The following is a 27,266-nucleotide window of genomic DNA, read 5'->3' as shown; positions in this document are numbered from 1 at the left end:
ACCTCCAATACTGCTCCTCAGTGCAGAAACAAAGAACTGCAGTGTTGGTTAATACACAAAAGGACACAAAGTGTCAGAGTATCTCAGCAGATCAGGCAGCATCTCTGGAGAACATGGATAGGTGGCGTTCCGAGTCAAAACCTTTCTTCAGGACTCACTGCTCATTAGTGACTGCCACTGAGAGAGGCCCTTGGATCTAACTACCAATGGGAACTACATGTGTCTTATTTCATTGCATGAATTGGTATAATATGCCACTATGCAAGATTTCTACATATTTTACAATCTTTATGTGAGGGATTCATAGCTTTATTCAATATGGAGGCAGACACACCAAAGAGGTTTAGCTTGAGTTTCTAGGCATAAGATCCCAATGGAAGAACGATGAATCTGACTTTGCACCAATTTTTCTTTGCACAGTACTTGGTTCTCCTCACAACCTCGTGACAGACAATGTCACGGCAACTACAATCGATGCTTCATGGACACCAGCTCCAGGGAACGTACAGAGTTACCGCATAACCTGGAAGTCACATTTCAGTGACGATAAAGGAGAAAAGTTGGTCTCTGCATCCACTCCCGACACAACGCTGGATAATCTGCTGCCAGAAACCAGATATCAGATCCTTGTCTATGCTAATTACAGAAGTGGTGAAGGAGATCCGCTTGAAGGAGAAGAGATCACTGATGGTATGTTAATCCTGCTAGAAGCATGAATCCCACATTCAATGATATCAAGAGTTCTAACCAGTGCAGTGTTTGAAAGGTTGAGTCCTGTAATTTTTATTTTTTTGCAATTTTGGAACTACTTTTAGATAAGGACCATATTTTCAATTGAATGAAAAAAACATTCCAGCGCCTTTTATTCTTGCTTCAATGATTTTGCCATTCCTCCAATTGTGTTTCTTGTGCTCTGGCCACTGTATCTGGTGTTGTGTGGGGTGCTGACCATCACTTGTAATTTGCATGTGTTCAAATGTAGTCCTAATGACTTGATGTTCACATGTGATAGCACAACCAGGTTTTGTCTCCATGGATTATAACACAAATATTTAAGGTGAGAGGGGAAAAATTTTAAAAGGGGCCTGAGGGGCAATATTTTCATACAGAGGGTGGTAGGTATATCAGAGGACGCTGTGGACGTCGATGCATTCACAACATCTAAAATATTCTTTGACAGGTACGTGACTAGAAAGGTTTGTAGGGATATTGACCAGTAGCAGTAAAGTGGGATGAGCTCAGTCAAGCAACTTAGTCAGCATGGATGAGTAGGGTCAAAAAGCCTTTTTTCGTGCTGTGTAGCCATATACTTTTAATATCTCTGCCAGTGTCCCTGTTATTTCATCCTTAGGTTTCCATAAGGTTCCAGGATGCACTTGATCAGATAAATAAAAAAAGTGTGGATTGGTAGGTTAATTGATAGCTGTAAATGAACTCTTGTGTAGCTAGTGGTGAGGGAATTACAGGGAAGTTGATGGGTATGTGTGTTTGGAAGGTTGCAGGAAAGCAAGCAGGGGGTGGAATTGATTGGATTGTTCTGACAGGTGGCATAGAGCTGATGGGCTGAATGGCCTACTTCTGTATCAATTTATGATTAGTACCAAGCAGGATGATCTGGTTATTTATTTTATTGCTGTTCATCCAAGTATTCTGCTGCTTTTTCTCTGCTTCACAATATTACATCAAAGATGTCACAAATGGAAAAATAAACATTTGTTTTCTTCTGCTGTTGTGCAGCTACTCCAGAGGCCAAGAGATTGAATATAACAGATGAAACAATTAGCACTTTTCGAGTGAGCTGGAATCCAGCCCCAGGCAAGGTGATGAACTATCGACTGACTTACAGACCTGCAGATGGAGGAAGAGCCATAATCACCAAGGTTCCCCCTCATCTGACCAGCACTGTCCTACGGCGGCTCAGTTCCCAGACAACATACAATGTCTCTGTTGTTCCATTGTACAGGAAAGGTGAAGGAATATTAAGATTGGGGCAAGGAACAACAGGTGAGTTTATGTTACTTAATGAAAATTCTGCTGAGGTTTAAATATTTTTCCAGCTAATCGAATAGCATTGAATGAAGTCTCTTCTGTATTTTCATTACGCTCTATTTCTGAGCAGCATATTTAATAATGGTAATGCAAAATTATCAGGTCAAATAGGGTGCAGTGGTTTAATCCTGACCTGTCTGTGTGGAGTTTGCATGTTTTCGCTGTGACCAGATGGTTTTCCTCCAGGTGCTTTGGTTTTCTCTCGCATCCTAAAGCTATGCTGGTTATTGGGTTAATTGGTCGCTCTGAATTACCCCTAATGTAAATGGGTGCAAGAGGAATTGATGCAAATGGAAGTTTCTGGACATATGAGAAAGAGACAGTTACAGAAAAAAAATAGAAGAAGATGGATGGGATTTTATAGAACAACTGGACCAAGTTGGGTCCAAACCTCTCCTGCATTGGTGCAGCACCCTATCCTCCCCCTACGCCCACTCCAATCCCCTTCATCCCCCTTTCCCCTTCACCCCTCCTCCCCCTCCCTCCCTCCACCCCTCCTCCTCTTCCCTCCTTCCACCCCCTCCCTCCCCCCCTTCCCTCCCTCGAAGATAGAATTAAACTTTAAAATGAGAATAACTTTAAAAAGATAACACCGATTTTAATGAAACTTCTTCCATTAGCACCAAAGGACATTGGTGAGTAAGGTGGGCCTAAAATTATCACGCTGTCGTGTACCGTTTTTGCGGTAGTTCAGGAACAAACAAACAAACAAACAAGAGTTTTCGCATATAGATAAGACGTAGGACTAGAATGTGGCTATTCAGCCCATCGAGTCAGCTCCGCCATTCAATCATGGCTGATCTATTTTTCCCTCTCATCCCCATTCTCCTGCCTTCTCCCCATAAACTTTGACACCCTTACTAATCAAGAACCTATCAATCTCTGCTTAAAAAATACCCAATGATTTAGACACCACCATCTAATGATTTAGACTCCACCGCGGCAATGAATTCCATAGATACACCACCCTCTGGCTAAATAAATTCCTCCGTCTTTCTAAAGTCTTTTTATTCTGAGGCTGTGCCGTCTTGTCCTAGACTCTTCCACTACTGGAAACATCCTCTCCACATCCACTCTATCCTGGCCTTTCATTATTCAATAGATTTCAATGAAATGCCCGCTCATCCTTCTAAAAGGATTGTTCTGCGAGGTGGCAAAAATCTTGATGGGCTGAGTGGCCTTCTATGCGATAAAATAAAATGAGAATATGAGAAATACTTGAGCAGATAATCTCATCTGACAACTCTATGCACATTTGTGGATATTATGTCTACTTAGAGGCGCTCGTGTTCAAGTTGATCGATTGAACTGTTTCTGCCTCTGCACTACAAGGAGGATCTAATAAACCCAACGGTACCATTCTGAAGAACACAATGGGAGTCTCATGTCCTGGCCAATATTTATCTCTGACAACATCACTAAAGTGAATTATCTGGTCGTGATCATACATTTATAGAATCCTCCTGCTCAGAAACTAGCTGCAGTTTTTCTGCATTGCAATGGAAATATACTTCAATCACAATTTAAGCTTTGCAGTGTTTTTAGAAGTCAAACGTGTTATAGAAATTCAAATTCTTCCCATATTTGCAGCTGATGTTTTAATCTCCCCAAAAAGTTCTTGTTTTTTGTTTCATCTTAAATGAGTTTGGAGGTTTGGCATGACTTATTGAGCATTCGTTCGCCTTCCTACATCACCAAGTAGAGTTTCTGAGTGACATTGGAGTAAAAGCAGGTCAGGGTTCACATTGGAAATCTGCCAAGCTGAAGTCTAAACATTTGTAGATGGCTCAGCCACATTCTTTGGTTTAGTCAAAACAAATCAAAGTGGGTTTCTGCTTATTTTTCCATCTCTTCCAGATTGTATAATTGATGGATGGGGAGAGAACGTATTGTGTTCATTAGTTATCTAAACCACGCGGAGCCAGATTAATGTAATTGGTTGAGTGTTGACTTAGTCTTGCCTTGCTGGATATTTTAATATATTTATCCTCATTGACTGATGTTGATGTGTTGACATCTCAGTTGTGATTTTTTTAATCTTCCCAACAGCCTCACGATACAAACCTCCCCAAAACTTACAGACGTCTGATGCTGCAAGAACAAGCTTCAGAGTGACATGGGAGCCTTCCCCAGGGGAGGTAAAAGGATATAAAGTCATCTACCATCCAAGTGGAAGAGAAGAACAATTGGGAGAATTGGTAGTTGGACCCTACGACACGACTGTGGTCCTCGAAGAGTTGAGGTAAAGCAATAAGCATTGAAATAGATAATATTGCTTATTAACGAGAGTAATGAGAAGCCAGTGAATGAGTTTGAACAAGTCTCATTGATTTATAATTCAAGAAATCCATTTATGTCCTTCAAAAAACTATTGGCCTTAACATTTTGTAAACATTTTAATTGATAAACTTTAGTCACGACCAGCAAAGTTTGATCAGTCAGCTTTTTCAATGAAAAACATTGAATTTCCCTTACTAACTCCTTAGTGACACATTTGAGAACAAAAGTTCAGAAGATTTATACACTAGAAAAAGTCAGAGAGATTCAAAGGAGTCTTAATAATGCACTGTATTCTTCTTTGTTTTTTATCGTGAAACTGGAGGCAGTGTATATCCAAAAATCCTTAGATCATTTGTGGTCTTTAAAGATATAGATTTATTTTTGAAGATCATGGAATTGAGGGAAGGACCAAGAATGCATATGAACAAAATGCAGTCATTTAATTTAGTCATTTAAAGATACAAGCAAATGGTCTTCTGCAGGTGTTCTCTTGATCATCTGCTGCAAGAGCCAGAGAACGCCTGGAAGAAAAACAGCATAAGGACTGCTTACTCTATTCTTCCAAGGTTTCGCAGACTTCTGCTGTAGGGAGTGAGTGGGGGGGGATGCCTAAACAAGTTGAACATATTTTTTTATATTTTCATTATAAATTCCTATGTCTAAATTGATAATGTAAACTGCCCATGTAAACATGTCACACTGAAATTACACTCATCTGTTAGTCCTGGGCTTGTGGAACCATGGTCAGGATGGATAAATAAACCATCTGAGCTCCTTGATTGGATTCCAATTAACTCCCTCCCAGGCATCCATTGCTCCATATAAACCACTGGAATCCTTCAGTTAACTTATTATCTGGGGCATTGTACATTGTAAATCATTTAAACACAATTTGGTTCCAGCCTGTAACCTACTCTTGGGAATTCATATTATTCCATTTCAAATCATTAATGAGATTGTTGTTTTTGATTAACTTTTTAATAATCCTTTTTTTCCCGGTCAGATTTGTGTCCCAGGCTTAATGGAGCAAGTTTTGGAAATTGAAAGTTATATTTGAAATAAAACAGGTCTCCTCCCTCTACTGAGAAATGATGTGTTGATTTGTCTTAATAAAAATGATTCATTTTATTTTGCCGAGAATCCGCAGTGACTTCGGGTTTACTTCAGCAGGCCCATGAATCTTTGAACCTTTTGTTTTCTAAATTCTTCCAAATGTGTTCAGTTGTCGGATCGAATTTGCTCCAGCAAAAAGCAGTATCCATGAAGTAAGCTGGGTCTAGGGCCAATAACTGCAATTGACTAAGCTAGGGTGAAGTTGGAAGTTAAGGATCAGATGAAGTCTGGTGTGCACTGTAGTTTAGGGGAATTAGGCATGGGTTTACAGAAATCCAAGTTTCAATGTCTGACTTTGAAAAAGCAAGTATCCCAGTGAAACTTTTTGTACGGTAAATTTTTTGACAGCACTGATGGACTGTCATCATCACTGACTTGGAATGAATGACTGTATTGAGTGACTTGGATGTAGGAATGCTTCAAGGTAGGAAGTAGAAGGTGGTGGAAGGTTGTTTTTCAGACAGGAGGCCTGTGCAGGAGTGGTGTGCGGCAGAGATTGGTGCCGAGCCCATTGCTGTTTGTCAACTATATCAACAATTTTGATGCCAATGTACAAGGTGTGATTAATAAATTTGCAGGCGACAATAAAATAGGTGGTATTGTAGACAGTGAAGATAGTTATCAAGATTTACAGTGGGATCTCGATCAGCTGGGCAAGTGGGCCGAAAAATGGCTAAAGAGGTTTAATTGTGATAAGTGTGAGGGGATGCCTTTTGTGAGGTCAGATCAGGGCAGGACTTTCATTCTGAATGGTGGTGCAGAGGGATGTAGGAGTATAAGTACAGTGTCCCTGAAAGTGACCTAACAGGTAGACAGGGGGATGAAGATGGCTTTTGGCACATTGTCCTTTATCATTTAGGGAATGATTATGGGACATTATGCTATGGTTGTACAAAGCATTGGTGAGGCTGCACTTGGAGTATTGTGTACGGTTTTGGTCACCTTGCTATACGAAAGGTACCATTACGGTGGAAGATTTAGGAGGATTTTGCCAGGACTTGAGGGGCTGAGCTCAAGGGAGAGGTTGGGGATGGTAAGACTTTGTTCCTCATAGTGCAGGAGTCTGAAGGGTGATCTTCTAGTGGTATATAAAATTGGAAGGGGAATAGATAGGGTGAATGCACAGTCTTTTCCCAGGTAGGGGAATCAAGAACTAGAGGGCATAGGTTTAAGATGAGATGGGAAACATTTAATAGAAACCTGAGGGGCAATTTTCTCACCCAGAGGGTGGTGAGTACATGGAACAAACTTCCAGAAGTAGTGGAAAATAAAGATATTATAACAACACTGAAAAGATATTTGGGCAGTGTAAGCTATTACCCCAGTAGCACGTAGATAGAAACGAGCACAGTTTTTCAGTACACGCTGTTGCCAGTGTGGGTCTTTTTTATTTTGTAAAAGTACACTGCGCATACTCAAACATATTCACGAGACTGATAAGATAATGAATATATTACATGACACAAATCATACCATTCTGACACTCAGTTCTTAAAGTTACAGTTATCATTATATACAATATTAAAAAATGCTACGGACAGGTAAATTGATAGGAAAAGGTTTTGAAGGATAAGGGCCAAACATGGGTAAATGAAACTAGCTTAGATGGGGCATCCTGGTCGTCATGGATAAATTGAGTCGATTGGCCTGTTTCCGTGCTGTATGACTCTCTGACTGTGAATAAAGAATGACTGCAGGCCAGCTTGGGGTATACTGCGGCTGGTTTGCATTACCCTCTTTGCAGCTCACATCTTATTCTCATTATAATCGATCAAGTTGCCTCTCTGCCATGCGTTGATTTTCACCTGAGCACGAGGGTCCAGTATTTCATAACAGCTGAATCAACAGCTCACGCATTACTCACTTATTCCAAGTCAGACTGAAACCTGAGGACAATCAAGTAATGTAGCTACCCTCTGCTTTATCTTGAGAGAAGTGTTTGTTGATTACTTTATCTGTTTTCCATTACGCCATGACATGTCTGTTTTTACACATTATAACTTTTTGCTTCGTATTTTAAATATTATACCTCCTTACTTTAAATATTATTATACCACCCCCCCCTTCCAGCCATATCCCCATTGTCAGTGACATGGACATTATGTTCTGGATTTACTAATGCAGGTGGATGAAATTTAATCCAAGCAATTTAGATATGTTGCTATCTGGGGGAGGGAGGAAGGGAGGGGGGGAGGAAGGGAGGGGGGGGAGGGAGGGGGGGAGGGGGGGAGGGAAAGGGGGGAGGGAGGGGGAGGGAGGGAAGGGAGAAGGGAGGGGGGAGAAGGGAGGGGGGAGAAGGGAGGGGGAGAAGGGAGGGGGGAGAAGGGAGGGGGGGAAAGGGAGGGGGGGGGAAGGGAGGGGGGGAAAGGGAGGGGGGGGAAGGGAGGGGGGGGAAAGGGAGGGGGGGGAAGGGAGGGGGGGGGAAGGGAGGGGGGGAAGGGAAAGGGAGGGGGGGGAAGGGAGGGGGGGAAGGGAAGGGAAGGGGGGGGGGTTCGAATGTTATGGGAAAGTATACAATTAATAGCAAGCACCAGAGGTCCAGAGGTCTCTTAATGGCAGAACCCCTTTCCCAGGATGTTAATGTCAAATACTAGAGGTCAGAGGCGCAAAGTTTAAAGGATATGTGTGGGACGTTTTTTACCCAAGTGCCCGGACCCACTGCCAGGAGTGGTGGTTGTTGCTTTTAAGAGGCTTTTAGATGTGTGGGGAACCAAGCAGGGGAGATTAGTTTAGCTTGGCATCATGTTCATCACAGATATTGAAGACTGTAGGGCCTGTTCTTGTGCTGAGCTACTGTATGGTTTATACGTTCTATGACTCACTGTGCAGACCAGGCTCTGCATGCATCTGCAGCCTTCCACCTCACTTATTGTACCATTGAGATGCTACTTAAGACCAACTTTGATTGATCTTTTTATCTCTTATCCTGGTATATCTTTATGTTGCTCAGTGTCCCATCTTGTTAATGTTTCTCCGATGCACTGTAGACATTCAAGATATCCATAACCAGGCTGAAGAAGATGTTCATGGCAAAGGAGTTGAGAGAAAGGCAAAGGTTCCTTGACTGTTTGCAGGGATGGTGGGTGTGGCATATGAGGAGACAGAGTTAGACAGTGGCTGTATCTGGTAGAGAGGATGTTTCATCGAGCTGAGGTGTAGAGAAACAGGGAGCCCAGTCTCAGAATAAAGATTAGACCATTTAAGACTGAGATGAGAGAATATTTATTTTTTCAGCTGGCAATATTGTTTGCAGTTCTCTTTGGGGCTGTGGAGTATTAATAACTGTGTTTATTGAAAGTAAAAATTGATTTGTGGGTGGTTTTAAAGATAGTGAAGATAGTTGTAAAAGATTGCAGCAGGATCTGGATCGATTGGCCAGGGCTGAGGAATGGTTGGAAGTGTGAGGTGTTGCATTTTGGAATGTCTAACAAGGGCAGGACCTACACGGTGAATGGTAGGCTTCTGCGGAGTGTTGTAGAGCAGAGGGATCTAGGAGTGCAGGTGCATGGTTCTTTGAAGGTCGAGTCACAGATAGTTAAGGTGGTCAAAAAGGATTTTGGCACATTGGCCTTCATCAGTCAGAGTATTGAGTATAGAAGTTGGGAGGTCATGTTGCAGTTGTATAAGACGTTGGTGAGACCGCATTTAGAATATTATGTTCAGTTCTTGGCACCGTGTGAGAGGAAAGATATTGTCAAGCTTGAAGGGGTTCAGAGAAGATTTATGAGGATGCTGCCAGGACTAGAGGGTGTGAGCTATAGGGAGTGGTTGAGTAGGCTGGGTCTCTATTCCTTGGAGCGCAGGAGCATGAGGGGTGATCATATAGTGGTGTGTAAAATCATGAGAGGAATAGATCGGGAAGATGCAGTCTTTTGCCCAGCCCAGAGTAGGGGAATCGAGGACCAGAAGACATAGGTCTGTCTTATGCTTTTTTGTCATATCTTGCTGGAGGTATTAACAAGAGACCACCTTGGGGATGTTTGCCTTTGGTCACCAATGATACATCATTGATGGCCGGCTCTATCATCCTCAGTCGATCTGGTTACATTAACTTCTGTGAGTGGAGTCAAGAACAACTAGCAGCTGATATTCTCACAGTCACTGAACTGAAGATAAATATCACCTCCATTTATGGTGTTTCTCAGTGAAGCAGTTGCATATTATATTTTGATTGCACAGAATTGTTTAGACGGATAATGATCTCACTGTGTTTTCAATATTACAGGGCTGGCACCACCTACAAAGTGGCAGTTTCTGGAATGTTTGATGGTGGTGAAAGTTTACCATTATTGGGGGAGGAACAAACAACACTCTCTGATGAGGGTTTAATTGTGCCTGTTGATGCATCAGGTAACCAGCTCATTGATCAATCAGTGATTAAATGTAACGTTTCCTTCCAGGTACTGACTTATTAGACATTGGTGCTCATAGCAACATAGAGGGTGGTACTTGTAGCAAGATAGAAAGACGTCATTCATATCTTTCAAAACTGTTGTGCATTCATTTTAAATTCAGCATTCAATTCAATTATCTGTTTAATAAAATTTCTCCATAACCCAAAGCCATAAATGAACAAAAAATATAAATTTCTTAAATGATGCCCAGCCTCAACAACTTTTAGACATCTCTTGTTTTAAATCATTCCTGTAAATCAATTCATGTGTTGCTTAGTATCTGCCTTTCACAGTGACACTGGCTCTATTTCCCACCTGTTCATTTGCTTGTAGCAACATTTTAAATTTAAAAATAAATTAAAACTTAACCCATATTTATATCTTCCCTAATTATTCTCCCTAACTCTCTTGAAGGTGATTACAGAATGACAGCAATATGGAAAGTCCACTTAGCTTAGAGGATCTGTACTGGCTTTTTGAAAGAGTAATCATGCTTGTCCCACTCTTCGCACCCTTTTCTCACAGCGCTGCAAATTCTTTCCCTTCAGCTACCCAAACAGACCCCTTTGATCACTACAATTGAACTTGCTTGTTCCTGGCAATGTATTCTGCATTAAAGATATTTTTCCTCATGTCATTATTAGGTCAGCGTTCACCAATTACCCAAACCTGTAATTACATTAAAATCAACATAGAAACATTCAGCATGCCAGGAAGCATGATTGGGACAAGGATAGTTCACATTGAAGGACATTGAATCAATTATTAAACCCCTCTTTATCCCTGTCACTTGGCAAAGTAAGTTGCTAATGTACCATGCTGCAATTTAACCTGATAATCTTACTGCCTTTCCCAGGAGTCCTGATCTCAGTCTATCTAAAGATGGCAAACTCTTGGATAAGAATGGAAATTAATCTATTGAAATAGACTGTAGAACAGGACAGCACAGGAACGTTTGCCAGAAAGTTGAACAGTCCAAGTTTGTCCAACCTCTCCTTATAGCTAATATGCACTAATCCAGGCAGCATCCTGGTATACCTCTTCTGCACCTTCTTCAAAGCCTCCACATCCTTCCTGTAATGGGATGACCGGAACTGCATTTGATGATCACCAGGTCACTTGATGCAGTGTCAAACATAACCCTAGAACAGTACTGAAGCTGCCCATGGAACCTCCATCACTTTAATCCAAAGAGACTGTGGGAGTAGAAGAAAAAGACATCATCAAGCTCTTCTCTCTGCAGAAACAACAAGCTCTCTGCCTGATACTTCAGAGAGATTAATATTGGAATGTGATGCTTTTCTCTCCTCTGGGTTACCAGAAGAATCCACTCAGTATAGTTGAATAAAATAAATCATTGGCCACTTTCCAGTAGTTTATTTTTCCATGAAATACCCTCTGTGATATTGGCTAGGGAGGAACAAAGTTTGAAGTGCCTTTCCTTCCATTTCCCAATCTGAGCCCTATTGATGATAAACACAATCTTTCTGGTTGCCAGGAGACCAGCAGGAGACAATGATTGTCTCGGAGGTGAGCCGATAACAGATGCCAACTATAGTCATCAAGCCAAGGAAACATTTTATATTTCAGCAGATATTATCTGTACTGCTATCTGAATTCCTGGCTGCCATTCATATATAAACATGGAAATATCACCAATGGTGAAAGTTATAAAGAGTAGGTGTATTTTAATTCTCTTAGACTGGGATATAAATTATATTTGCTACTTTCCTCTTATGAACATTTAAACACAACCATTTGAGACTCTTCTATGTCTTGTTTTAATATAGATGTGATCCCTGCAAAAGAGTTACATTTGTATAAATATTTATTATGCATTCAAGATTGTTTTTTACAATGTTGAAGGCAGTTTATAATAATTTTGTTATGTAAAAAGTGACATTTTAAAATGGGCTCAAAAATCGTTTGGATGGGGTTGCAAAATTATACCACTGACTAACATAATGAAATTAATTTTGTCATAGCGCCATGGAGTCATATGGTGAAAGTAGGCCCTTCATCCCAACTCATCCACATTGATCAGTGGGCATTGATGAAGCACATAAAATGATAAAAATACATTATAAACCATAATGTATAAGTGTACTACAATACTTTTCACAAAACTAAAGCAATGTTCCTTTTATCAGTATATTGAACCCACAGAAGCAGCAAGAGTATTAGAGAATAATCAAATTATAATTATCCTAAGAGCAATGCAGTTATATTTTCTCCAGAAGGTAGCTGGAATATAGAAACAGAGAGGAGTAGGAGCAGGAATAGACTGTTTGACATTCAATACAATATGGCTGATCCTCTACCGTATTATCATTCCCTTCCTTGACCACAAGTTTCGTTTTAATGAACAAAGTGGATGACTTCACTTTGATCAATGATACATTGCATCCGCCAACTATTTGCCCACTCACTCAACTTGTCCACTTTGCCTTAAAGACTTCACATTCGCCCCTCCATTCATAACAGTTTTGTGTTGTCAGCAAACGTAAAAATATACTGCATTCCACACCCTCATATAAGTCATTATTATATGTTGTAAATAATTGGGCCCCAAGCACCAAACCCTTCATTAATCACTGCCTGCCACCCTGAAAAAAGTAGTAGATTCACACACTCCTGTTTGACAACCAATTTTTAATCCTTACCAGAATATTGCTCCAAATCCTATGGATTTTAATTTCGCACATTAATGTCTAATGTAGGACTGCATCAAAGGCTTTCTGACAATCCAAATGCACTATGTCCACTGGTTCTTCCATATCTATTGTACTAGCTAATTCCTCAATGAAGCTCTCGCTGATTTCTCAAGACAATTTTCCTTTTGTAAACCCATGCTGACCTTTTTTTAATCCCATTGATATTTTCCATCACCTCTCCCAAAGTGATCATCAAACATGTCATTGGTCGGTTCTATAACTACTTCCCTTGCTTGTAAAATTTGATTAATATACATTGTACATGAATGGAAGCAATACCAATTAGCATATTTGCAACTTTATTGTTCCATTTACAGTCACACATTTAATCCATTTTACTTTAATTGAGTTGAAAAAAACAGAGAAAATTGAGTGTGTTCAATGTTCATTTGAGAATCTCTGAAGTTCTTATCTTCTTTCGTTGCAGTTTAACTGCAGTTACTTTCCCGTGCTCTGCATACACATTTTAACATGTGTATTGTTGATGCAAAAATGAGCCTGACTATTTTTGCATTCATGATCATTAGTAGTATTGATTTATCTATAAAGATCAATCTGAATAATGCATAATTTGTGTTTTTGCCTCAAATACCAATTTTGGAGATTTATATTGAGGAGGATTTGCATCCCGCTCCACCCCTGCTTCCTCACATTTTACTTCTGCAACTAGAACTGTGTGCCTGCTTACTCTATTTTACCCATTTAAAGCAGGAGCCTTAACAAGCATGGAGGAAACATGCAAAGTAATGGAATGGATTCTTCTAGAAATCGACCAAGAGTTGTTGCTTGGTACAAAGCCAACACCTGTGTGGATTTTCATGACATCTACAAAAAGAGAAATTGAATTATGTTCAGACACATGCAAGCACTCAACAAATTTAAATAAACAATCTTTTCCAACCCTCACCTGTGTATTGTGGTCCTTGGTGTGCCAGATATTTTTACAGTGCAATCTTTATCATTTTTGTTATTTATGTTGGTGTTCACTATGCCTCACTGCAGTGATTTGTACTATATTGTTACACAGGTAAAATGATCAAGATTTTAAAAATCTGTGCACTGTTTTCAGTTTATTATTCTTTTACTTCATTATGAAACCTTGAACATTATTGTAAGGATGTTAACTTGATATTTAATTTTCTGGTGTTGAGAGTATGATTTCCAATGTCATCTCGCTTTCAGACTTCTGTTCCAGCGTCCTTACAAAATTTGATTTGGTATTGGGTATAATAAATGCATGAATTCTAAGGATCTTCAGAAACTTTGTGTTCTTTAAATAGTATGGGATACCATCTGCCGCAGAAATCATTGCTCTTAATTCAACATAAAGTGACAAGGCAAATCTTAGTGTGTTTACACTAAGATTCTTTCAATCATGTATATACATTTTAAGCCATAGAAAACCTGGATTTCGTGGTAATTTGCTTACCTGAAAATATTGCTAATTTTAGAATGCACTTTTGTAGCTAATTGCTTGCATGTGTTTTCTCCAATTGGAATACCATTTTAAGGAGAAATCAAACCTCATTCAAAAAGTTGTGCCAAACCTTTTTTTGTTGCTTTTTTAAGAATAGCTGATGTAAAGATGGATAACCATCATATCATTATAACAAAAAAAGATGCACGAGTTCTCCGACTTTTCTCCCTCAAACAAAATAAGTTTGGTCAAGCAAACTTGATCAAACTTGAGGCTACTGTCCCTTTAAGCTGTTAACTTTTCTCTGTATATTTTGCCGATGAACATTGAGAGCAATGTTTTACATGTTGAGTTCAAAATATCACCCTCATCAAGTGATATAGTGAGATATTCAGAGCAAATGTCTGGAGATTAAGGAAAAATGAGGGAAGGAAGGAAGAGGCAATGGGGTGAAACTGGACTCGGTTGGAGACATACAATTGGTTGAATTGCTTCTGCTGCTAATTACTCCAGAGTGAAATAAAGATATTTGTAAAAAACTATTGTCTTTCAACCCACTGTGTGCAATTTCACCTCATTCATTTCTCCTGCGATGAGGTTACTCTAATTCCTTTCAAGTTTAGTGATGCTTTTTATATAGTGGTTCTTGAGGAAGGTGACAGAGGTGAGTATTGCCAGGAAACTTCACCCTTAGTTTAACTTTTACTGTATTCTATCATAAATTATGGGTTTCTTTGTTATGTCTCATTGTTAAATAACTGGAAAATGAATTGCTCCTTAACATACAGATTCCCCTTGTAAAAGTGAGTTGAAAAGTTTGATTGAAATTCTGTTCGACTGACTGTTTTCTAATGGCAACAGGGCTGCAGTGTACCACAACAGCAGCTGCGGATATCGTGCTGCTTGTGGATGGCTCATGGAGTATCGGGCGATTAAACTTCCGTCAGATCAGAAGCTTCATCTCCAAGTTGGTCCAAGTGTTCGAAATTGGTCCGAGAAGAGTACAGTTCGGTAAGTTGTCACCATAAGAGTTGGCCAGGCTTCTGTGTGACATGTTGTTTCATTTCCCCAGTTTTATAAGATACTTATCACTGATATTTCTGCTTGTTAAGGACTGGCACAGTACAGTGGAGATCCAAGGACTGAGTGGAACCTTAAGCAATACAAGGACAAGAAGAGCTTACTGGATGCTGTGTCCAGTTTACCTTACAAAGGTGGCAACACCCTAACAGGTAGGCTGTTTAATGCTATGTAGGAGAATAGGTCATGCAGTTCCCCAAAATCTACTCGGCATTCAACTAGATTTGGAGCTAATCTGTGTCAAAAACCAGGAATGTACTGAAGAAACCTTTTCTGCTTTAGTTGCCATTAATGAAAATATGGAACACTATTTAGATGCGACCAAGTTTTCCCCTGCTTCCCCCAATCTTCAGCCTGCCCCCAACCCTCCCGCAACCATAACACAACTGCTTTGCCTCTTCACCCAACCTCTGGACAGCCCTGACCCTTATCTTTTGAGTCAGTCTGATCCATGACACTTTAGTGGACCAAAGCCATGCATCTGAATCAGATAATGACCTCCCAAAGGGCAGTGAGGATGCAATTATCCGGGGAGGAGTGTCTAACAATTGTTGATTCCAGTATAATGGTTAAGTTCTCCATGGAGACAAATTTTACTCTAGCCACAGGCAAGATCCTGGAGGACTGGAGAGCAGTTAATGTTGTTCGTTTGTTTAAGAAGGGAAATAGGGATAAGCTAGAAATTATAGGCCGGTGAGCCTCATGTTGATGGTAAGGAACCTATTGGAGAGGATTCTTAAGGATAGAATTGACTCAAATCTGAAAAATAATAGGCTAATTAGGGACTGACAGTATGACTTTATCAAGAGTTTAGAATGAGATTGGAGCATGAAGGCAATCTTTCTGCTTGTGCTATCCCTGATCTAGTGGGTGATTCTATTTGAATGAGTTCCCTACTGAATCTGCTGATAATTTTAGACTCCATTTATTGGGTGGGTTAGCTGGAGATCTAATGCGTTAGAGTAGGAACAAGCGCTTTCATTTTGATCCTTGTCTATTATCAATTTAATTCTCAATAAAATTGTCTGAGATAATTTGTATTTTCTGTTGCTCCTTCTCATCGTTATTTAAAGGCATGGCTCTCAACTACATATTGCAAAACAACTTCAAGGCTGCTGCGGGTGCTCGACCAAATGCACGCAAGATTGGCGTTCTCATTACTGATGGCAAATCGCAAGACGACGTTATCCGTCCTTCTGATGCTCTGCGCACCCTTGGAGTGGAACTTTATGCCGTTGGTATGTTAACTTGTCAAGTAACGCAGAACCACAGAGAAAAGGTCAGAAAATATATTGTATATTCTAGGCATGTTGAGCCGTGCAGAAAATATAACAGGTCAACCATTTCTGAGTTCAACAATCAATATAGAAACATATAAACATAGAATATGATACTCTTCTCACCAGACCAATTCCATTTTTATGTCACTGATAATGATTAGTGAACTGATTATGTCAATCTGACACTTTAATTCCATATTTTTGCAATCTGAATTAAATTCTCTTAACTGCTTGAACTTAAACTCATTTTCTTGATTGTGTGTCCAATAACATAGCTATCGAATTTTCACACGATTAATTAAACCTTAGAATTTTGGATGTGACTTTACTATTATTGGTGGACAACAGAATCTGCCCATCAACCTATAATCCCAGCTAACAGTATTTCTGAGGGATAGGTTGGGGCAGACTGTATGGAAGTGAAGACAAACTATGAGAAGATACAGGATGCAACGGGGAGAGCGCCTGAAGAGAATCCCAGAGTTTGAAGAGTTCTCTTCAGGCTCTCTGGAGAGAAAACACAGTAGACCTGTAACATGGGCAAGATGGAGGCTGGATTAGCAGGAACTGCAATGGTATAAGGAAGGGAAAGATGGCAGAATGGCTTTCAGACAGCAATGATGATTTTGACGTCAGTGTGCTGGACTTATCAGTACTTGCTGTTTTTTTCTGATTCTGATGTTATTTTTTAGGTATTAAGAATGCTGATGAAGTTGAATTGAGACAGATTGCAACAGATCCAGACAATATCCACATGTACAACGTGGCTGATTTTGCATTGCTTGTCGATATTGTTGATGACCTCAGCATAAACCTCTGCAACAGTGTGAAAGGACCAAGTATGAAATACCTTTCAATCTTCTCTTTAATAGGCTTTGTGCATGGCAGCAATATCAAAGGAACTTTTGACTATATCTTAATAGCTTAGCAATTGTTTTCAATATTTGAATGTTTATCTGCCTAAGTTTGGAAAGTTTGCATTGAATCTGTTTCCATTACCCTCACAGAGAAAACATTCAAGATCATAATAACTCTTTGCTTTGAATTATATTCTCTTCATCTCTCATTGTTTTTCAAATATATCAAATGGGGCAGGGTGACTCAGTGATGCAGTTGGTCGAAACCGGGGTTTAATCCTGACCTTGGGTGAAGATTACGTGGAATTTGTACATTCTCCCAGTGACTGCATAGATTTCCTCTTGGTGCTCTGGCTTCCTCTCACATCCCAAAGACATGCAGGTTTGCAGGTGAATTTCCCATGGTAAAATACCCCTAGTGTGTAGGGAATGGATATGAAAGTGGGATAACATAGAAATAGTGTGAAGGAGTGAACAATGGTCACCATGGACATGGTAGGCCGAAAGGCCTGATTCATGCTGTATCTTTCAATCAATTCAATCAATATCAGCTTCCCAACCCTCACAACTAAGCTGTACAAACCAACACTACTAATGAGTCAGAGAATTATGGTGATCATTTCTGTAGTACAGGTATTCCCTAATTGACATTTCCACTACCTACATGGTTTCATTTCTGAAGATGAAGTCAAGTACTGTCCCTTCTCTGGTAAGACTACCACTCTATTTTATCAAAAATCCACATAAATTGGACAGCCCCATTAAAAGTCAGGATTATTATCCTTGGGAAGGATAATAATCCTAATGTTGTCAGTTTCTTCAACTAACTGATTCATAACACCCCTGTTACTGTACATACAAGTTACTTGGATTTTTTCCCATGTGAAAATGATGTTCCTCTCTGTCTTGAGGACTGTATAAATCTCCATATTGGATTGAGAAGCTGAAATGGAAGTGAAATGTTGCATTGCCCATGCAAGTCGCCGGTTTACTGAGACTATCATTCTACGTAATCTTCTATTGCAATATTTGCCCTCACCCTTTGCCTTAGTTATATTCCTTTGAGCAACATCTAAACGAAGATTTAAAAAATAACAATGGTGAATCAGGAGGTTAAGTGCCACAAAGGCTGAATTGGTATTGGAAAGATATGGATGTCCAGTTAATTCAAAAGGAACAAATAAAGCAAACATGTCCCTGGATGAAGACATATCTTTTTAATATCATACTTCCGAAAGGAAGTGCAGAAAGAAATTCAATTCATTTGGCATTTATCACAGCTTCAGTGCAACAGTAACACATTTTCATTTTATGAATTAGTCAGTATTGAAATGTTTTGAAAGTGGCAATCAAATTCTCAAGAGCAGCAAATTATAAAGCAGAATCAGATAATCTGTTTTACTTGATGAATAAATGTTTCCCTGGCCATTATAAAAAGTGCATCTGAAAATACCTTGGGAACTTTAATATGACCTGAGGGAGCTGATGAGGTTTTCATTTTAATGACTCATTTGAAACCTTCCTCAGTGAATTCCCCTTTCAGTACTACATTGGGATGCCAACCCAGATTATGGAGTCCTATAGAACAGAAACAGGCCCTTTGGCCCATCATGTCTGTACCATAGATTGAGCATCTAATATACCAATCATATTTCATTCTCTAGACTTTCCCATTAACTCCCCACAGATTCTATCACTCAGCTGCATACTAAAAGCAATGTACAGTGGCCAATAAACTAACCATATCTTTGGGATGCAGATGGAAACTATGAAAGCTAACATGTATAAATGGGCACATTTCCCACAGCAGTCAAGGTGATGATTGAACCCCTGTTGTTGGAGCTGCAAGTAGTTCTACCAGCTCTGCCACTAGTGTGCCCTGTGCTGGGCTTTTTCCTCAAGTGGAACTTGATGCCAATAGCGAGAATGCTGCTGTTTTAAGATTTTTTTTGCTTCTTTCTTTCTGCGATGTTCTCATTGGATATTAATGCTGAAGAAATGTCTTGTTTCTAATTCAAAAACAGAAGCTGCAGTCTGCCATATTCTATCCTGACTGACACATCCATAAAAAATATCTGTTTTGCATTTAGAACCATTTTGCTTTAAAGCCTGTTATCCGTGCCATATCAGCATCTTCATGGCTTAAAATCCAGCTGCTGAAATCCCGAGATGAACATTGTTGAATTATCTGATGGGAAAGCAGAATTTTGTTACTTCACATGCTTTCCATGGCAGAATTTACAGCTCGTCTTAAGTTACCTGTATTAAAAGCAGTTTGCAGACTGGACTACATCAGAATCCCTGTGTGAGCACAGAGTGCTGGTTTCCTCTGGGAAAAGTGAAGGGGAAGGTGGGTGGAGGAGGGGAAAGAAAGTGGTCGGGTGCCAGAACTTGCACCTGTGCTCTTCAAGTGGGGCTCCTTTTTTGTACAGAAGCCAATTCATCGGCTTCCTGTTTCTGTTAAATTTGAAGTCTTAAATCACAGCCTAAGAGGCCAGAACAGGCTGCCGGCTAGCCAAGTGTTCCGAGCCGCAGTTTGAATGTTAGAGAATTCTGGACTTCTGTGGAAATTGGAAACGCATTGGAGACCCAATGTACATTTGACCTCTGCACAAGGTTGATATTGAGAGGATGGGTTCGCTTGTGGAATCACCCAGTCCAGACAACGATGAGTTTATATGCTTCCTCTTGGGCTTTGTGTGGTTTTCAAACTCTTTTCCTTAAAGGGTGGAGGAAACGGGAGTCTTTAAATATTTTGAAGGTGGAGGTTGGTGGATTCTTAATAAGCATAGTGAAGGGCAGAGTTCAGATTACACTCATATCAGCCATAAAGATTGAAGGGTGGAAGCAGGCTCAAGGGGCCAAATGGCTTCTTCCTGTTCATAATTTCCATTGGGCCCATGGGCATTCAGTAAGTTAACAAGCCAAAGGGTACACTATGTATCAGGCCCTTCAGCTTCACATCAGCCAGATTAGGGTCACTGTCATTCATTTAACAGGCATGGTTACAGGCATAACGTTTAATACATATAGTATTCTATTTTGCTCTATATTCAAGCTATTAGAGTCATGGAATCATAGAGTCACACAGCACAGAAACAGGCCTTTTGGCCGAACTATCCATGCCAAACAGGTTTTATAGCTGACCTGGTCCCATCTGTCTGCATTTGGCCCCTCTCACTCTAAATCTCTCGACGTGTACCTATCTAAATATTGAGTCATATCTTGTCTTAAATTTAATGACATATGACCGGTGCACTTTTACCACTAGGAGCTTAAGAGCTGCCTGGTTACAAAAGGCTAGTCCAGCCCTGGGGCTGATGTAGATAGAAGTTAGGGTGGGAGAGGACAACATTGACATTCTATTTCACCAAATCATGAAAAGGGAAAAGATCGTGGAAAAACTGATGAAAGCTGCTGGATGTTTCCCTGAGAATGCTTGGTGTACTAATGTAGAGTGGGCAGTGCACTGCCAATTCCACATATTGTGTTGACCACGATAGTAATTAGCATTGACATGTAACAATATTGTAGGAACTGGTCCATTCTCCAGCGATGATGTTTGTCACTTCAAAGGGCAGGAGAAATATGCAAAGTGAAAATGAGACCTACCTCTATAGAGGGACTGAAAATTTGTGTCAGACAATTTGCAAAATGCTCGAGAAAATCACTGAGAATTTCCCATGATTCAATGTCTGTACCGGAATGAACTACAAGGAGGGTTCGAAAGACCCAAGCTCCATAAATCTAGAGAGATATGTTTAAGGAGCTATCCCAATATATTAGTAATAACCCCAGCATATTCTTTTGAGCAAGATCATCAGTGTGAAAAATATATTTAAAATAAACTCTTGGAAATCATGTCATAATTGAATGGGTGGTGGTGATAAAGTTCATTTTCATAGATCTGGTGTCTATAACTGGTAAGGATATTGTTTAATATCCATTCAAACCCTTAACTGGATGGAAGTGAACATTCACTTTGAACTGTTTGAGTAATAAGGTAGTTCCATAGGATTTTGACCAGGGATTTCCAATGATTTGTCCGGGTGACAATATAAGAATACCGGTACATTATAAGGTAGATGGTGCATAATTAGGAGGAGAACTTGCAGGTGATGGCGTTCCATAACCTACCGCTGTCATCCTTCCAAATGTTGCATGTCCAAAAGTGCTATTGTGATTGTTTGGCAAGCAGAGGCAATTCTTGGAAGGATCCATCAGTAGAGCAGGGAAATACAAGAGGCAGGTAGAATGGCAGTACTGGAGCGGTCACTTTGCATGTCTGACACATGTTAATATCTAATGTTGTAGGTGGCGTGGATCCCCCCAGAAACCTGGTGACTTCTGAGGCAACCCATGAATCCTTCCGTGTGACATGGGATCACTCCGACTCAAGTGTTGATAGATACAGAGTGGAATACCACCCAGTAGGTGGAGACAAAACTGAAGAGGTGAGTGGCTTCCTTCCACGTGCATTGTGTGGGTTTGTTAGCATAATAATTAACTTACCTGACCAGTAACTAAAGGACTGGGTTATAGATATGACATATTTAACTTGAATCCCACTAAAGCAACTATGGAATTTAAACAACAGAATGGCAACAGGAGAGGCAATTGTGCTCTGTACAAAACAGAGATATACTGAAAATGTAAAGAACTTTGCACTGTCTTCTTATATATATATATATATATATATATTTATACACACACACACACACATATATATTTATATAATATATATATATATATATAAGAAAACAGTGCATATATATATTTATACACACACACATATATATTTATATATTATATATATATATATATATATGTATATATATTTATATATATATATGTGTATATGTATATTTATATATTTATGAACAAAATTTGTTTTGAAATAAAAAACCTGCTGGTCAGTATGAACCACACTGCAGTGAGGAGGGCTCAGATTTTGGGTGGTAATATCAATAAAATTGTTTTTGTTGGCTGATGGCAATCCACAAAACTGGCAGCAACTTCCGAGCTTCTATGTATGCAGATGTTCCAGATGCATCTACTGTCTGCAAATGTAAAACCATCAGCACTTGAGTGGGAGTTCAGTGATAATGTGCTTGTCATGTGGAATCAGGTTGGACTGAGTGCATGAGCAGTAATTCAAGGGGATTTGCTGTGAATCGTTGAGGTCAATTGGTGTTAATCATTTTAGTGTTTCTGAATGTTAGAATAATGTTTCAACACATTCAATGGTTTGATTTGAACCAAGAGCTATGGCCTGAATGGAACACTCGATATTTGTGCGGCTTATAGGATGGCGTTGTTACTGCAGCTCTGGCTTGCTGACACGCAATGACTTTTGCAACTTCCAAAGAGTGCTCTAATCTCATATTTTCATCTTCTTATATTTTCTTATGATGGCCATTCAGTCCATCATGTCTGTGCCTGCTTTCAGAGCTATCACATCAATCCCATTCTTGCTGTTTGCGGGAGGAAAATCATAATAGCTAGGAAGAATTCATGTGGACATAGGGACAGTGCCCAATTTGCACGTTAATAATAATAATAATACATTTTATTTATATAGCGCTTTTCATATACTCAAAGACGCTTTACAGAGATTTTGAGAACATAGGGAAATTAATAAATAGATAAATAAATAAATAAATAAATGAACAGAGAAAGGAGACAGTAGGTGAGGTGACCTTCAGTGGTTGAAGGCAGTACTGAACAGGTGAGACTTCAGCGATGTTTTGAATGTGGTGAGTGTGGGGGAGTCTCTAACGGTTTGGGGTAGTGAGTTCCATAGGGTGGGAGCAGCGATGGAGAAAGCCCTGTCCCCCCAGGATCTGAGTTTAGTCCGGATGTGGGGGGATAGGAGATTGGCAGCGGCAGAGCGGAGGGTGCAGGTGGGAGTGTGCCTGTGGAGGAGGTCGGTCAGGTAGGATGGGGCCAGGTTATGGAGGGCTTTGTAGGTTATGAGGAGGATTTTGTACTGGATTCTCTGGGGGATGGGGAGCCAGTGGAGTTTATAAAGGACGGGGGTGATATGGTCACGGATCGAGGTGTGTGTGAGTAGACGGGCAGCGGAGTTTTGAATGTATTGAAGTTTATTGATGATTTTTGAGGGTGCGCCATAGAGGAGGCTGTTGCAGTAGTCCAGACGGGAGGTGATGAAGACGTGGATGAGGGTTTCTGCAGCTGTGGAGGAGAGGGATGGACGGAGACGGGCAATGTTTTTGAGGTGGAAGAAGGCTGTCTTTGTGATGTGTTTGATGTGTTTGTCGAAGGAGAGGGTTTGATCAAGGATGATTCCAAGATTCCGGATGTGAGGTGAGGTGGATACTGGGAGACCATCAATGTTGAGGATGAAGTTTTGGGTGGATTTGGTGAGCATTTTTGGACCAATGATGATGATTTCAGATTTGTTGCAATTGAGTTTGAGGAAGTTTGATTGAAGCCAAGATTTTATTTCAGTAATGCAGTTTGTCAGTGTAGAGTGTGTGGTGGAGGAGATTGACTTGGTGGAGATGAGGAGCTGGATATCATCGGCGAAGCAGTGGAAGTTGAGACCATGACGGCGGATTAATTGACCAAGGGGGAACAGGTAGAGGATGAAGAGGAGGGGGCCAAGGACTGAGCCTTGGGGGACACCTTGGGGGAGGGGAGCGGTGGGTGATTTACAGTTGTTAATGGAGATGAACTGGTGTCTGTCAGAGAGGTAAGATTTAAACCAGGATAGGGCTGTGCCGGTGATGTTAAGGGAGGTTTCAAGTCGGGTGAGGAGAATGGAGTGATTTATGGTGTCAAAGGCGGCGCTGAGGTCAAGTAGGATGAGGATGTTGAGGTTGCCAGCGTCGGAGGAGAGGAGAATGTCGTTTGTGATTTTGAGGAGCGCAGTTTCAGTACAGTGGTTTGAGCGGAATCCAGATTGGAAAGTTTCATACAGGTTATTGGTAGAGAGGTGGTATTTTAGTTGGGAAGCTACTGCACGTTCCAAAACTTTGGACAGAAAGGGTAGGTTGGAGATTGGTCTGAAGTTGTTTGGGGTGTCAGGGTTTAGACCAGGTTTTTTCAGATCGATCGATCGATCTGTGCATCAGTTGAATCACCCACAACACTACCGTGTCTCAATTTAGGGCAGGAGAACTGCTCTCAAGCTTCTTCGGAGGGCAGAGGTGAATTACAGGCAACTAGTGACTGCAAGTTCTGGACCTCTTGGACAATTGCCATCCTGGGATTATTAAGTATGGGACTGGGATTAGATCTGCTGGAGTAACTCAGCAGGTCAGGCAGCATCTCGGGAGAGAAGGAATGGGTGACGTTTCGGGTCGAGACCCTTCTTCAGACTGATGTCGGGGGTGGGACAAAGGAAGGATATAGGTGGAGACAGGAAGATAGAGGGAGATCTGGGAAGGAGGAGGGGAAGGGAGGGACAGAGGAGCTATCTGAAGTTGGAGAAGTCGACGTTCATACCACCGGGCCGCAAACTGCCCAGGCGAAATATGAGGTGCTGCTCCTCCAACTTCCGGCGGGCCTCACCATGGCACTGGAGGAGGCCCATGACAGAGAGGTCAGACTGGGAATGGGAGGGGGAGTTAAAGTGCTGGGCCACCGGGAGATCAGTTGCGTTAATGCGGACCGAGCGCAGGTGTTCAGCGAAGCGATCGCCGAGCCTGCGCTTGGTTTCGCCGATATAGATAAGTTGACATCTAGAGCAGCGGATGCAATAGATGAGGTTGGAGGAGGTGCAGGTGAACCTCTGTCTCACCTGGAAAGAATGTTTGGGTCCTTTGATGGAGTTGAGGGGGGAGGTAAAGGGACAGGTGTTGCATCTCGTGCGGTTGCAAGGGAAAGTGCCCGGAAAGTTCACCTGCACCTCCTCCAACCTCATCAAGTTCACCTGCACCTCCTCCAACCTCATCAAGTTCACCTGCACCTCCTCCAACCTCATCCCAGGTGAGACAGAGGTTCACCTGCACCTCCTCCAACCTCATCCCAGGTGAGACAGAGGTTCACCTGCACCTCCTCCAACCTCATCCCAGGTGAGACAGAGGTTCACCTGCACCTCCTCCAACCTCATCCCAGGTGAGACAGAGGTTCACCTGCACCTCCTCCAACCTCATCCCAGGTGAGACAGAGGTTCACCTGCACCTCCTCCAACCTCATCTCCACCCTAACCCCGGGCACTTTCCCTTGCAACCGCACGAGATGCAACACCTGTCCCTTTACCTCCCCCCTCAACTCCATCAAAGGACCCAAACATTCTTTCCAGGTGAGACAGAGGTTCACCTGCACCTCCTCCAACCTCATCTCCACCCTAACCCCGGGCACTTTCCCTTGCAACCGCACGAGATGCAACACCTGTCCCTTTACCTCCCCCCTCAACTCCATCAAAGGACCCAAACATTCTTTCCAGGTGAGACAGAGGTTCACCTGCACCTCCTCCAACCTCATCTATTGCATCCGCTGCTCTAGATGTCAACTTATCTATATCGGCGAAACCAAGCGCAGGCTCGGCGATCGCTTCGCTGAACACCTGCGCTCGGTCCGCATTAACGCAACTGATCTCCCGGTGGCCCAGCACTTTAACTCCCCCTCCCATTCCCAGTCTGACCTCTCTGTCATGGGCCTCCTCCAGTGCCATGGTGAGGCCCGCCGGAAGTTGGAGGAGCAGCACCTCATATTTCGCCTGGGCAGTTTGCGGCCCGGTGGTATGAACGTCGACTTCTCCAACTTCAGATAGCTCCTCTGTCCCTCCCTTCCCCTCCTCCTTCCCAGATCTCCCTCTATCTTCCTGTCTCCACCTATATCCTTCCTTTGTCCCACCCCCGACATCAGTCTGAAGAAGGGTCTCGACCCGAAACGTCACCCATTCCTTCTCTCCCGAGATGCTGCCTGACCTGCTGAGTTACTCCAGCATTTTGTGAATAAATCGATTTGTACCAGCATCTGCAGTTATTTTCTTATACTACTGGGATTAGATCTGCCTGGCCAAACAAATGGAAACGATGAATTGGATGAAATGAAATGGGTAATTATTGCAGTGATGCCCACATCCTTTCGCAAATAAATAAATATCTGTCCATTAAACAGATCTATTTCAAGAGTAAGGGAAATAAACATAAAATAAATTGGATTTCGACAGGCAATTGGCATTAGTTCAAAGTATGACAAATATGAAGTCAAGCTTGGATCAGTTGTGGATAAAAATGTTTATTTTACATTTATATTCCTTTGTGCACATGCCTGCAGTTAAAGCAAGGAAAAGGGTAATAATTTCAAATTTGTAACAATATTTCCATCTCAAATACTAGCTAGCTTTATGGAAGTTGGGTCTACAGACTGAGTAATGCATGTTGAGAGCCAATGCTGGGATATATATGTGGAAGCTCCTGGCTGGATAAATTACCAGGCAACCCTCATTGAGTCTCCTCTCATTTTCAACAACATTCTCCAGGCAATATTCTGCTCTTAGGACCATTGAAGTAGGAAAGTTCCTCTATGGTGTATCCAAAATGCATATACTGCTTCAACCCACTAGGCTATTGAGTGATCTGTTTTGATATTGCAACTTGCAATCCAGATCATCTGCAGTTTCTATCACAATTAAATGCTGAAGTTAATGGGATTTTCAAATCAAAGGAAATGCAGGTGTTGGAAGTCTGAAATAAAACCAGAAGAGTGCTGGAAAAACTCAGCAGGTCGGGCAGCATTGGTGGGGATGACCCATCATTAAAACGGATACATTTTTCTTGATGAAAGGTCTTCCACCCGAAATGTTAACGGTTGCTCTTTCCACAGATGCTGCCTGAGTGTTGAACATTTCCAGCTTACTTTATTTTTATTAATAATGCGACTGGAAATGTGAGCAAAGTGGAACCAACTCGAATATTTGTGGTGGGAAATTACACAGAAATAAAAATGAGCATAATAGAAGTTGTAGTGAGCCAGCTGGTTCCTTCAGCCATTAACGCCGTTCAATAAAATTCATCGTCGGCTGGCGTTCATTTTACTGCCTAATCCCTATTGTTCTTGATCCCCTGTGGTCTAAAAATATACTTAAGCCTTAAATATATACTGAGTAT

At 41.2% G+C, this 27,266-nt stretch overlaps 1 protein-coding gene across 1 annotated transcript in view; it reads left to right on the top strand.

The window, feature by feature from the left end:
• col12a1a (collagen, type XII, alpha 1a) overlaps nt 1-27,266 on the top strand; it is a 241,698-nt gene that overhangs the window by 70,129 nt on the left and 144,303 nt on the right. The window contains exons 13-21 of the mRNA XM_078405469.1: nt 421-690; nt 1,738-2,004; nt 4,099-4,291; nt 9,668-9,792; nt 14,829-14,978; nt 15,080-15,199; nt 16,121-16,285; nt 17,020-17,166; nt 21,499-21,638. Of these exons, the coding sequence (XP_078261595.1) occupies nt 421-690; nt 1,738-2,004; nt 4,099-4,291; nt 9,668-9,792; nt 14,829-14,978; nt 15,080-15,199; nt 16,121-16,285; nt 17,020-17,166; nt 21,499-21,638 (1,577 nt within the window). The remainder of the gene's footprint in view (nt 1-420; nt 691-1,737; nt 2,005-4,098; nt 4,292-9,667; nt 9,793-14,828; nt 14,979-15,079; nt 15,200-16,120; nt 16,286-17,019; nt 17,167-21,498; nt 21,639-27,266) is intronic.

The sequence above is a fragment of the Rhinoraja longicauda genome, chromosome 9 (assembly GCF_053455715.1).
Source record: "Rhinoraja longicauda isolate Sanriku21f chromosome 9, sRhiLon1.1, whole genome shotgun sequence".
NCBI lineage: Eukaryota > Metazoa > Chordata > Chondrichthyes > Rajiformes > Arhynchobatidae > Rhinoraja > Rhinoraja longicauda.
This window is presented reverse-complemented; position numbering and strand designations above follow the sequence as displayed.